General features: G+C 46.3%; 1 protein-coding gene across 5 annotated transcripts in view; it reads right to left on the bottom strand.

Annotated features, from left to right (window-relative positions):
- Nucleotides 1–13,334, bottom strand: part of LOC129847330 (huntingtin-like) — a 66,134-nt gene that overhangs the window by 47,994 nt on the left and 4,806 nt on the right. The window contains exons 3-10 of one of the 5 annotated variants that reach the window (XM_055915084.1): nt 9,968–10,101; nt 9,414–9,473; nt 9,088–9,167; nt 7,664–7,802; nt 6,466–6,607; nt 5,509–5,687; nt 2,892–3,096; nt 1,658–1,708 (exon numbers count right to left, since the gene is read on the bottom strand). In XM_055915084.1, coding sequence (XP_055771059.1) covers nt 1,658–1,708; nt 2,892–3,096; nt 5,509–5,687; nt 6,466–6,607; nt 7,664–7,802; nt 9,088–9,167; nt 9,414–9,473; nt 9,968–10,101 — 990 coding nt within the window. Of the gene's footprint in view, nt 1–1,657; nt 1,709–2,891; nt 3,097–5,508; nt 5,688–6,392; nt 6,415–6,465; nt 6,608–7,663; nt 7,803–9,087; nt 9,168–9,413; nt 9,474–9,967; nt 10,102–13,334 lie in introns of those variants that run through there. The other 4 variants (XM_055915085.1, XM_055915087.1, XM_055915088.1 and 1 more) reach the window with 4 other exon arrangements.

Raw genomic sequence — 13,334 nt, 5'->3', positions numbered from 1 at the left:
ACACCTCAAACTAGTCCAGGAATACCTCAAACTAGTCCAGGAATACACCAAACTAGTCCAGGAACACACCAAACTAGTCCAGGAATACCTCAAACTAGTCCAGGGATACCTCAAACTAGTCCAGGAATACATCAAACTAGTCCAGGAATACATCAAACTAGTCCAGGAATACATCAAACTAGTCCAGGAATACATCATACTAGTCCAGGAATACATCATACTAGTCCAGGAATACACCAAACTAGTCCAGGAATAGATCAAACTAGTCCAGGAACACACCAAACTAGTCCAGGAACACACCAAACTAGTCCAGGAATACATCAAACTAGTCCAGGAATATATCAAACTAGTCCAGGAATATATCAAACTAGTCCAGGAATGCATCAAACTAGTCCAGGAATACATCCAACTAGTCCAGGAACACCTCAAACTAGTCCAGGAACACCTCAAACTAGTCCAGGAACACCTCAAACTAGTCCAGGAATACATCCAACTAGTCATGTAATACATCCAACTAGTCATGGAATACATCCAACTAGTCATGGAATACATCCAACTAGTCATGGAATACATCCAACTAGTCCAGGAATGCATCCAACTAGTCCAGGAATGCATCCAACTAGTCCAGGAATGCATCCAACTAGTCCAGGAATACATCCAACTAGTCCAGGAATACATCCAACTAGTCCAGGAATGCATCCAACTAGTCCAGGAATACATCCAACTAGTCCAGGGATACATCCAACTAGTCCAGGAATGCATCCAACTAGTCCAGGAATGCATCCAACTAGTCCAGGAATGCATCCAACTAGTCCAGGAATGCATCCAACTAGTCCAGGGATACATCCAACTAGTCCAGGGATACATCCAACTAGTCCAGGAATGCATCCAACTAGTCCAGGAATGCATCCAACTAGTCCAGGAATGCATCCAACTAGTCCAGGAATGCATCCAACTAGTCCAGGAATGCATCCAACTAGTCCAGGAATGCATCCAACTAGTCCAGGAATACACCAAACTAGTCCAGGAATACACCAAACTAGTCCAGGAATACATCAAACTAGTCCAGGAATACATCAAACTAGTCCAGGAATACATCAAACTAGTCCAGGAATACATCAAACTAGTCCAGGAATACATCAAACTAGTCCAGGAATGCATCAAACTAGTCCAGGAATGCATCAAACTAGTCCAGGAATGCATCAAACTAGTCCAGGAATACACAAAACTAGTCCAGGAATACACCAAACTAGTCCAGGAATACCTCAAACTAGTCCAGGAATACATCCAACTAGTCCAGGAACACCTCAAACTAGTCCAGGAATACATCAAACTAGTCCAGGAACACATCAAACTAGTCCAGGAATACCTCAAACTAGTCCAGGAATACATCAAACTAGTCCAGGAATACATCAAACTAGTCCAGGAATACATCAAACTAGTCCAGGAATACACCAAACTAGTCCAGGAATACATCAAACTAGTCCAGGAATACATCAAACTAGTCCAGGAATACACCAAACTAGTCCAGGAATACACCAAACTAGTCCAGGAATACATGAACACATGTTGAATGGCTGGGGATGCTGGAGGAGAGGTTTGGGAAACACTGTGTCAGATAGAGGGAGCAGAACACAGGAGAGAGTTATTAAATCACCTTTCTGTTTTCTGAGGAGGAGTGGACTATTACAGGAAGACCCGCCCCCGGCTGCAGGCAGGAAACAGGAAGAACACACACAGGAACAGGAAGTGAAGGAGAGAAAAGAAGAAAAGCCCCATGGGAAATAGCCATTATACCCCAGACAGAGGAAGAGACGTGAGTTAGTTAGTGAGAAAGGCAATGGGAGAGGGTGCCAAATGGCACCCTATTCCCTATATAGTGCACATATTTTAACAAGAGCCCTATAGGGCTCTGGTCACTAGTAGTTCACTATATAGGGAATAGGGCCCTGGTCACTAGTATATAGTGCACTATACTGAGTGTACAAAACATTAGGAACACCTGCTCTTTCCATGAGGTAGACTGACCAGGTGAATCCAGGTGAAAAGCTATGATCCCTAATTGATGTCACTTATTAAATCCACTTCAATCAGTGTAGATGAAGGGGAGGAGACGGGTTAAAGAAGGAGTTTTAAGCCTTGAGACAATAGAGACATGGATTATGTATGTGTGCCATTCAGAGGGTGAACGGACAAGACAAAATATTCAAGTGTCTTTGAACAGGGTCTGGTAGGAGGTGCCAGGTGCGTCAAGAATTGCAACGCTGCTGGGTTTTTCACGCTCAACAGTTTCCTGTGTGTATCAAGAACGGTGCACCATCCAAAGGACATCCAGCCAACTTTTTTTTATTTTACCTTTATTTAACTAGGCAAGTCAGTTAAGAACAAATTCTTATTTACAATGACGGCCTACAGTGGGGTTAACTGCCTTGTTCAGGGGCAGAATGACAGATTTTTACCTTGTCAGCTCGGGGATTTGAACTTGCAACCTTTCGGTTACTAGTCCAACGCTTTAACCACTAGGCTACGCTGTCGCCACTTGACACAACTTGTGGGAAACATTGGAGTCAACATTGGCCAGCATCCCTGTGGAACACTTTCGACACCTTGTAGAGTCCATGCCCTGACGAATTGAGGCAGTTCTGAGGGTAGAAAGGGGCAACTCAGGTGTTCCTCAGGTGTTTTGCATACTCAGTGTGGAGTGAGCCTTTTGGGACCAATCAGCAGACAGCAAAACAGTAAACAGAGAGACAGGAGGCGGAGCTCTGTACAGTGACTGGCAGAGCATTCACCCAATGACTGGGCGTTGTAATTTGAAACAAAAGATTTAACCGACAGACCAATCCACCAACGACCAAGCACTATTCGTTTGATTGACGGGTGGAACTAACCAATGAACTCCAGGATGCTGCCGGAGTGGGCGCGTCTCTCGACGTCCTGTCGGAACACGCTGGCGTGCGGAACGCTGCCGGGTGTAATGAGCATGTGCAGTAGCTCCGGGGGAGGAGTCCGGAACATCTGCTGCATCAGTTCCAGAGAGGCGGTCACCACATTGTGGTCACCGTGCTGGGTGTAGTGTAGAGTCAACTCATAGACCTAGACACACAGAGAGACACCAGGTAGTGGTCACCGTGCTGGGTGTAGTGTAGAGTCAACTCATAGACCTAGACACACAGAGAGACACCAGGTAGTGGTCACCGTGCTGGGTGTAGTGTAGAGTCAACTCATAGACCTAGACACACACAGAGAGACACCAGGTAGTGGTCACCGTGCTGGGTGTAGTGTAGAGTCAACTCATAGACCTAGACACACAGAGAGACACCAGGTAGTGGTCACCGTGCTGGGTGTAGTGTAGAGTCAACTCATAGACCTAGACACACAGAGAGACACCAGGTAGTGGTCACCGTGCTGGGTGTAGTGTAGAGTCAACTCATAGACCTAGACACACAGAGAGACACCAGGTAGTGGTCACCGTGCTGGGTGTAGTGTAGAGTCAACTCATAGACCTAGACACACAGAGAGACACCAGGTAGTGGTCACCGTGCTGGGTGTAGTGTAGAGTCAACTCATAGACCTACACACACAGAGAGACACCAGGTAGTGGTCACCGTGCTGGGTGTAGTGTAGAGTCAACTCATAGACCTAGACACACACACAGAGACACCAGGTAGTGGTCACCATGCTGGGTGTAGTGTAGAGTCAACTCATAGACCTAGACACACAGAGAGACACCAGGTAGTGGTCACCGTGCTGGGTGTAGTGTAGAGTCAACTCATAGACCTAGACACACAGAGAGACACCAGGTAGTGGTCACCGTGCTGGGTGTAGTGTAGAGTCAACTCATAGACCTAGACACACAGAGAGACACCAGGTAGTGGTCACCGTGCTGGGTGTAGTGTAGAGTCAACTCATAGACCTACACACACAGAGACACCAGGGGATTGGAACTTAAAAACCTTTTCTCAATAGGGGGTGCTGTTTTCACTTTGTAATAATTTCGTTCCCAAATTAAACTGCCTCGTACTCAATTCTTGCTCGTACAATATGCATATTATTAGTACTATTGGATAGAAAACACTCTCTAGTTTCTAAAACCGTTTGAATTATATCTGTGAGTAAAACAGAACTGGAGTTAGAGCAATTTTCCTATGAGGATGTGAGAATGCTAAAATCTGCTGGCTGTTCTGAGGTCGGTTTATAAATCTGCCTGTCTTCTATTGGTTGAGATGCACTGCATACGTCTTCCCCTGGGTGTCAGCGAATAGTGAGAATTGAAATGGTGTTGCTAGGCAGAACTGAGAGGTTATAAATGGGCTGGGAACGGGGGGACTGTCCTTTCTTCTCCTGGCCAGGACGCAGAAAGGAGCTCTGGCTGTCGTTCTAGAAAGCTCCCGTTATAGCCCTTAGATATATCCGGCTCTGTTTTTATTCGATATAGGTGTTAAAGACATCATAATGTTGTTATATTAAAGCGAGTTATATCAGTTTATATCGGTATATTGCGATTTTCGGATATTTATTAGTGCTGCGTTTTATTGAGTTGGACACGTCTTTGCCACATGGCTAATGTTTACTGCTAATTCGAACGTTGAAGAGGACAATCTACAACCGAGCAACGATTCTTTTGGACAAAGGACAACTTGCCCAAGATTCTGATGGGAGTTCATCAAAAAGTAAGAACTATTTATGATGTTAATTCGTTGTTCTGTTGAAAAATGTGAAACCACTATTCTGCCATGAATCTAGGTACGGTCTCGCTTTAACGCACGCTGTATGTTGTAGTAACGTTAATTTTAAAAATCTAACACAGCGATTGCATTAAGAACTAATGTATCTTTCATTTGCTGTCCAACCTGTATTTTTTAGTCAAGTTTAGGATTAGTTACTGATTAGACTAGATGCCTCTCCCAAGATTTCTCCCGACATATTGTTGGCAGCCTGGCTACTATTCTCATTGTATAACCACGATTTGTGCCGCTAAATATGCACATTTTCGAACAAACTCTATATGTATTGTGTAATATGATGTTATAGGACTGTCTTCTGATGAAGTTTTGAGAAGGTTAGTGAAAAATGTAATGTCTTTTGCTGGTTTATTCGCTATCGCTAACGTGCATGAATCAATGCTGCTGTGTGGTTGGCTATTGTAGTAAGCTAATATAATGCTATATTGTGTTTTCACTGTAAAACACGTAAAAAATCTGAAATATTGGCTGGATTCACAAGATCTTTGTCTTTCATTTGCTGTACGCTGTGTATTTTTCAGAAATGTTTTATGATGAGTATTTTGGCAATACATGATGGTCTCTGTAGTTATTCTAGTTGCTTTGGTGAGAGTTGTGATGGTGGCTGCAATGGTAAACTATGATTTATACCTGATATATGCACATTTTTCTAACAAAACATATGCTATACAATAAATATGTTATCAGACTGTCATCTGATGAAGTTGTTTCTTGGTTAGTGGCTATTTATATCTTTATTTGGTCGAAATTGTGACAGACTGACTTGCAGTAGCTGTTCGGGCGTGGGCTGTAAGTCTGCCTCCTTCCTCATGACTCCGAAGCTTCCTTTCAGACTGGTGGTCCTGTCCTGTTGCTGTAGTTGAGGCATCAGGTAGCGAAGGGTTAACAACACCCCCAGAACCAGGTGGTTAGGATGTTCCTCGTCTACAGGAACCAACAGACCTGGAGAGAGAGAGAGAGAGATGTTCCTCATCTACAGGAACCAACAGACCTGGAGAGAGAGAGAGATGTTGACCTCATCTACAGAGACCAACAGCCCTGGAGAGAGAGAGAGAGAGAGATGTTGACCTCATCTACAGAGACTAACAGACCTGGAGAGAGAGAGATGTTCACCTCATCTACAGGAACCAACAGACCTGGAGAGAGAGACAGACATAACTACAAACAGAGAGGCTGAGAGAGAGAGACCTCTTTTGAATTCCAAATCAAGCCCCTGCACCATAAACACTACAACACATCTGAAGGGATTGGATGGACAGAAACATGATGGTTAATCTCTTCCTGTTGCCTTCTGATTGGCTGGGTGGACAGGTCTTCATATCCCCTCCAGCTGCAGGGTTCCTCAACAGACTATTAGACCCCCAAGTTTTCTGAACAAGTCTTTATATATTATATTTGGACATTAAAGACTGTAAAAAAAACACCAGGAAATCTGTTCCCAAGTATCCCCACGCACAAAGAGAGAGACATATGAGGTCATAGCACAAACGCTACATCTATTTGGGATCCCTGCAGGGTACAAATTATTTATAAGTATGTTTTACCCCCCCGCTTCCCCACACTACTATCCGCTCAAGGAAAAACGGTCCCACGGCTAAATGTAATGGATGATCCCTGTGCTAAGGGGTGGTGGTGCTTGGTACTGACCCAGCAGGACGTTGAGCAGCCAGGTGTAATGGATGATCCCCTGTGCTAAGGAGTGGTTGTGTTTGGTACTGACCCAGCAGGACGTTGAGCAGCCAGGTGTAGAAGTAGGAGGACCGTCTAGAGTGTTGACACATATTAGCCGCTGAGGAGGCGGCCGTCCGGCGGATCGTAGGAGAAGCGGACTTCAGGTTGGCCACAAACGACTTCAACAACACCTGCACATATCAGATCAGACACCGTCAGGCACCGTCAGACACCGTCAGACAACGTCAGGTACCGTCAGACAACGTCAGGTACCGTCAGACAACGTCAGGTACCGTCAGATACCGTCAGACACCGTCAGACAACGTCAGACACCGTCAGACACCGTCAGACACCGTCAGACACCGTCAGGTACCGTCAGGTACCGTCAGGTACCGTCAGACAACGTCAGACAACGTCAGACAACGTCAGACAACGTCAGACAACGTCAGACAACGTCAGACACCGTCAGACAACGTCAGACACCGTCAGATACCGTCAGACACCGTCAGACACCGTCAGACACCGTCAGACACCGTCAGACACCGTCAGACACCGTCAGACACCGTCAGACAACGTCAGATACCGTCAGACAACGTCAGACACCGTCAGACAACGTCAGACACCGTCAGACAACGTCAGACAACGTCAGACACCGTCAGACACCGTCAGACAACGTCAGATACCGTCAGATACCGTCACACAATGGCTATAAAGACGATTATAAACTGGGTGGTTCGAGCCCTGAACGCTGATTGGCTGACAGCCGTGGTATATTAGACCGTATGACAAAACATGTATTTTTACTGCTCTAATTACGTTGGTAACCAGTTTATAACAGCAGTAAGGCACCTCGGGGGGGTTGTGGTATATGGCCAATATACCCCGGCTAAGGGCTGTATCCAGGCACTCCGCAAGAACAGCCCTTAGCCGTGGTATATTGGCCATATACCACACCCCCTCTGGCCTTATAGCTTCATTCTACAACAGATACAGAAAGAAGACAGGGGACATCAACACTTCCATTATTCTCTGTAACTCAAGGCTTTTAATAGAACATTTTAATGGAGGTTGTTCTGGGGGTCTTTGAGTTCTACACACAGGAGTGTGTGTGTGTGTGTGTGTGTGTGTGTGTGTGTGTGTGTGTGTGTGTGTGTGTGTGTGTGTGTGTGTGTGTGTGTGTGTGTGTGTGTGTGTGTGTGTGTGTGTGTGGTGTGGTGTGGTGTGTGTGTGTGTGTGTGAGTGTGTACCTTGACCTCTCCGTCGTTAGCGAAGTGTCCCAGAGCAGACATGATCTTAGGAACGGCAGCAGCCAGGGTCTCCTGAACAGTCTCCTCCTGTCTCTTAGTGATTCTGGTGAGACAGGGGAGGAGGTTCACCAGGTAGGGTCTGGAGGGAGGAGGGAGAGTAGAGGTCAGAGACCAATCCGGTCAGCAGAAGACTGGGTACATAACAGATCCTGAGGCAGTTTACATTTACATTTTAGTCATTTAGCAGACGCTCTTATCCAGAGCGACTTACAGTAGAGTGCATACATTTTATTACATTTAATAATAAAATGCAACAGAGCCTGGGCGCGAACCCAGAGACTCTGGTGGCGCAGCTAGCACTGCGATGCAGTGCCCTAGACCACTGCGCCACCCGGTTCACCTCATAGTATTACCCCACAGGACCCAACACCTCATAGTAATACCCCACAGGACCCAACACCACATAGTATTACCCCACAGGACCCAACACCTCATAGTATTACCCCACAGGACCCACCACCTCATAGTACTACCCCACAGGACCCAACACCTCATAGTATTACCCCACAGGACCCAACACCTCATAGTATTACCCCACAGGACCCACCACCTCATAGTATTACCCCACAGGACCCACCACCTCACAGTATTACCCCACAGGACCCACCACCTCATAGTATTACCCCACAGGACCCACCACCTCATAGTATTACCCCACAGGACCCAACACCTCATAGTATTACCCCACAGGACCCAACACCTCATAGTACTACCCCACAGGACCCACCACCTCATAGTATTACCCCACAGGACCCACCACCTCATAGTATTACCCCACAGGATCCACCACCTCATAGTATTACCCCACAGGACCCAACACCTCATAGTACTACCCCACAGGACCCAACACCTCATAGTACTACCCCACAGGACCCAACACCTCATAGTATTACCCCACAGGACCCAACACCTCATAGTATTACCCCACAGGACCCAACACCTCATAGTATTAGCCCACAGGACCCAACACCTCATAGTATTACCCCACAGGACCCAACACCTCATAGTATTACCCCACAGGACCCAACACCTCATAGTATTACCCCACAGGACCCAACACCTCATAGTATTAGCCCACAGGACCCACCACCTCATAGTATTAGCCCACAGGACCCACCACCTCATAGTATTACCCCACAGGACCCACCACCTCATAATAGTTGGCCTGGAGCAGGCAAAGTGATAGCACGTCAGGGGACAACTTCAGACAAAAGTGCAGTTTAGACCATAGTGTATAAATCCATACATCACATTCTATAAATACATTTAAAGTATGAAGTGCAGCAATACTGCGCCTACTCAGGTGTCTGTGTGTGTGTGTGTGTGTGTGTGTGTGTGCGCGTGCGCGTGCGTGTGTGTCCTACCTGCATTTCTGTGGTCTGACGAGGTGTGCTAGCTCAGCGAACCTCCAGAGAGCAGCCCTCAGGCTCCGAGAGGCACCGTTCTACCAGAGAGATATACACACACCTTCATCATCATCATCATCAACAACATAAACATTACCGTCCTGATATTCCCCCTCATCATCATCGTAACCAAAATCACCACAGTCAATCACAATGAACATTTGTCATAATATTCGTCTTGCTCTTCATCATCATCATCATCATCAGTTACCACATCAATCCATTGAGGATCAGTGAGCAGGACTCCATAACAACAACAGCTTGATCTACAAACCGACCGGCACCTTTTTAATCTCTTTGTAGAGCTCCAGCTGCAGTCGAGGCAGGTTGGAGTCCATCAACGCCTGACAAGAGGGAGACAGAGAGACAAACACTGATTACAGTTCACTATAACCTGCTACGTTTACAACACAATACAACAATATAACACAGCCTTTGGGTTTCAGTGGGAACCTCTGGAAGAGTCTTCAGAAAGAGCTGAGAAATACCATGAGATACAGGAAGAGAGAGATATAGGGAGAGGAGGAGAGAGAGAGAGAACTAGATAGAGAGAACGAGAGAGAACTAGATAGAGAGAACGAGAGAGAACTAGATAGAGAGAACGAGAGAGAACTAGATAGAGAGAACTAGAGAGAACTAGACAGAGAGAACTAGACAGAGAACTAGATAGAGAACTAGATAGAGAGAACGAGAGAGAACTAGATAGAGAACTAGATAAAGAGAACTAGACAGAGAACTAGATAGAGAGAACGAGAGAGAACTAGACAGAACTAGATAGAGAGAACGAGAGCCATACCATATAGGTCTGAGGAGAGCAGAAGATGGGGTCCTCACTCACCTTGATGATTTTGTTCAGGCACTCGTCTGCCACCATCCTGACGTCTGACTCTCTGTCGTCGCTACACAGCAAGAACATCTCCATGGCGATGCCCAGAAGCTTCTGGAACTCCGGAGACGTTCTAATCCCACAGCCATAGAGACAAGAGAGGAACTGTCATCACACACCTCATTCTGATACCCCCCCCCCACACACCTCATTCTGATACCCCCCCCTCACACACCTCATTCTGATACTCCCCTCACACACCTCATTCTGATACCCCCCCTCACACACCTCATTCTGATACCCCCCCTCACACACCTCATTCTGATACCCCCCCTCACACACCTCATTCTGATACCCCCCCCTCACACACCTCATTCTGATACCCCCCCCCTCACACACCTCATTCTGATACCCCCCCTCACACACCTCATTCTGATACCCCCCCCTCACACACCTCATTCTGATACCCCCCCCTCACACACCTCATTCTGATACCCCCCCCTCACACACCTCATTCTGATACCCCCCCTCACACACCTCATTCTGATACCCCCCCTCACACACCTCATTCTGATACCCCCCCCTCACACACCTCATTCTGATACCCCCCCCCTCACACACCTCATTCTGATACACCCCCTCACACACCTCGTTCTGATACACCCCCTCACACACCTCGTTCTGACCCCCCCCCCCCCCCCCCCCCCCCCCCCCCAGACAATTCGTTCTAACCCCCCTCACACGCCTCATTCTGATACCCCCCCCCTCACACACCTCATTCTGATACCCCCCCCCTCACACACCTCATTCTGATACCCCCCCTCACACACCTCATTCTGATACCCCCCCCTCACACACCTCATTCTGATACCCCCCCCTCACACACCTCATTCTGATACCCCCCCCTCACACACCTCATTCTGATACCCCCCCTCACACACCTCATTCTGATACCCCCCCTCACACACCTCATTCTGATACCCCCCCCCTCACACACCTCATTCTGATACCCCCCCCCTCACACACCTCATTCTGATACACCCCCTCACACACCTCGTTCTGATACACCCCCTCACACACCTCGTTCTGACCCCCCCCCCCCCCCCCCCCCCCCCCCCCCAGACAATTCGTTCTAACCCCCCTCACACGCCTCGTTTCCTACCCCCCCTAGTTCTGAATCCCCCCCCCCCCCCCCCCCCCCACACACTCTTTGTTGCGTAATGTCTCTAGGTCATGACCTCTGGACTAACCTGACGTAGCAGGCGTGAGAGGAACGTCTAAGCCCATAGTTCTCACATCCGGTTTTCAAGCGGAACTGGAAGCTAGGTTGAAAATAGCCGTATCCCTGACAACCAGAAGAGCAGGTTGTTGACGACTCTGCTAAAAAGGTGCCTCTGTGCCGAGATAGAAACCACTGACTATACTGGTCTATAAGTCTACAGCCAATATGATAGATGTGGTTTCAGAAACAGAGCCAACAGAGACCTCTGAGCGGGAACTGAACCAGTAGTCAGTCAGACATACAGTCCTGTACAGGGATGAGCATCTCTTTAAAAAGGCCCTTCTATATGAGCCATAAGAGAAACATCTATCACCATTCTATATGTATCTAGAGCTGAGCCATGAGAGAAACATCTATCACCATTCTATATGTATCTAGAGCTGAGCCATGAGAGAAACATCTATCACCATTCTATATGTATCTAGAGCTGAGCCATGAGAGAAACATCTATCACCATTCTATATGTATCTAGAGCTGAGCCATGAGAGAAACATCTATCACCATTCTATATGTATCTAGAGCTGAGCCATGAGAGAAACATCTATCACCATTCTATATGTATCTAGAGCTGAGCCATGAGAGAAACATCTATCACCATTCTATATGTATCTAGAGCTGAGCCATGAGAGAAACTGGCCATCTATCACCATTCTATATGTATCTAGAGCTGAGCCATGAGAGAAACATCTATCACCATTCTATATGTATCTAGAGCTGAGCCATGAGAGAAACTGGCCATCTATCACCATTCTATATGTATCTAGAGCTGAGCCATGAGAGAAACATCTATCACCATTCTATATGTATCTAGAGCTGAGCCATGAGAGAAACATCTATCACCATTCTATATGTATCTAGAGCTGAGCCATGAGAGAAACATCTATCACCATTCTATATGTATCTAGAGCTGAGCCATGAGAGAAACATCTATCACCATTCTATATGTATCTAGAGCTGAGCCATGAGAGAAACATCTATCACCATTCTATATGTATCTAGAGCTGAGCCATGAGAGAAACATCTATCACCATTCTATATGTATCTAGAGCTGAGCCATGAGAGAAACATCTATCACCATTCTATATGTATCTAGAGCTGAGCCATGAGAGAAACATCTATCACCATTCTATATGTATCTAGAGCTGAGCCATGAGAGAAACATCTATCACCATTCTATATGTATCTAGAGCTGAGCCATGAGAGAAACATCTATCACCATTCTATATGCATCTAGAGCTGAGCCATGAGAGAAACATCTATCACCATTCTATATGTATCTAGAGCTGAGCCATGAGAGAAACATCTATCACCATTCTATATGTATCTAGAGCTGAGCCATGAGAGAAACATCTATCACCATTCTATATGTATCTAGAGCTGAGCCATGAGAGAAACATCTATCACCATTCTATATGTATCTAGAGCTGAGCCATGAGAGAAACATCTATCACCATTCTATATGTATCTAGAGCTGAGCCATGAGAGAAACTGGCCATCTATCACCATTCTATATGTATCTAGAGCTGAGCCATGAGAGAAACATCTATCACCATTCTATATGTATCTAGAGCTGAGCCATGAGAGAAACATCTATCACCATTCTATATGTATCTAGAGCTGAGCCATGAGAGAAACATCTATCACCATTCTATATGTATCTAGAGCTGAGCCATGAGAGAAACATCTATCACCATTCTATATGTATCTAGAGCTGAGCCATGAGAGAAACATCTATCACCATTCTATATGTATCTAGAGCTGAGCCATGAGAGAAACATCTATCACCATTCTATATGTATCTAGAGCTGAGCCATGAGAGAAACATCTATCACCATTCTATATGTATCTAGAGCTGAGCCATGAGAGAAACATCTATCACCATTCTATATGTATCTAGAGCTGAGCCATGAGAGAAACATCTATCACCATTCTATATGTATCTAGAGCTGAGCCATGAGAGAAACTGGCCATCTATCACCATTCTATATGTATCTAGAGCTGAGCCATGAGAGAAACTGGCCATCTATCACCATTCTATATGTATCTAGAGCTGAGCCATGAGAGAAACTGGCCATCTATCACCATTCTATATGTATC

Source organism: Salvelinus fontinalis, unplaced genomic scaffold (genome assembly GCF_029448725.1).
Source record: "Salvelinus fontinalis isolate EN_2023a unplaced genomic scaffold, ASM2944872v1 scaffold_0778, whole genome shotgun sequence".
Taxonomy (NCBI): Eukaryota; Metazoa; Chordata; class Actinopteri; order Salmoniformes; family Salmonidae; genus Salvelinus; species Salvelinus fontinalis.
Note: the sequence above shows the minus strand (reverse complement) of the source record. Positions and strands in the feature narration are given on the sequence as shown.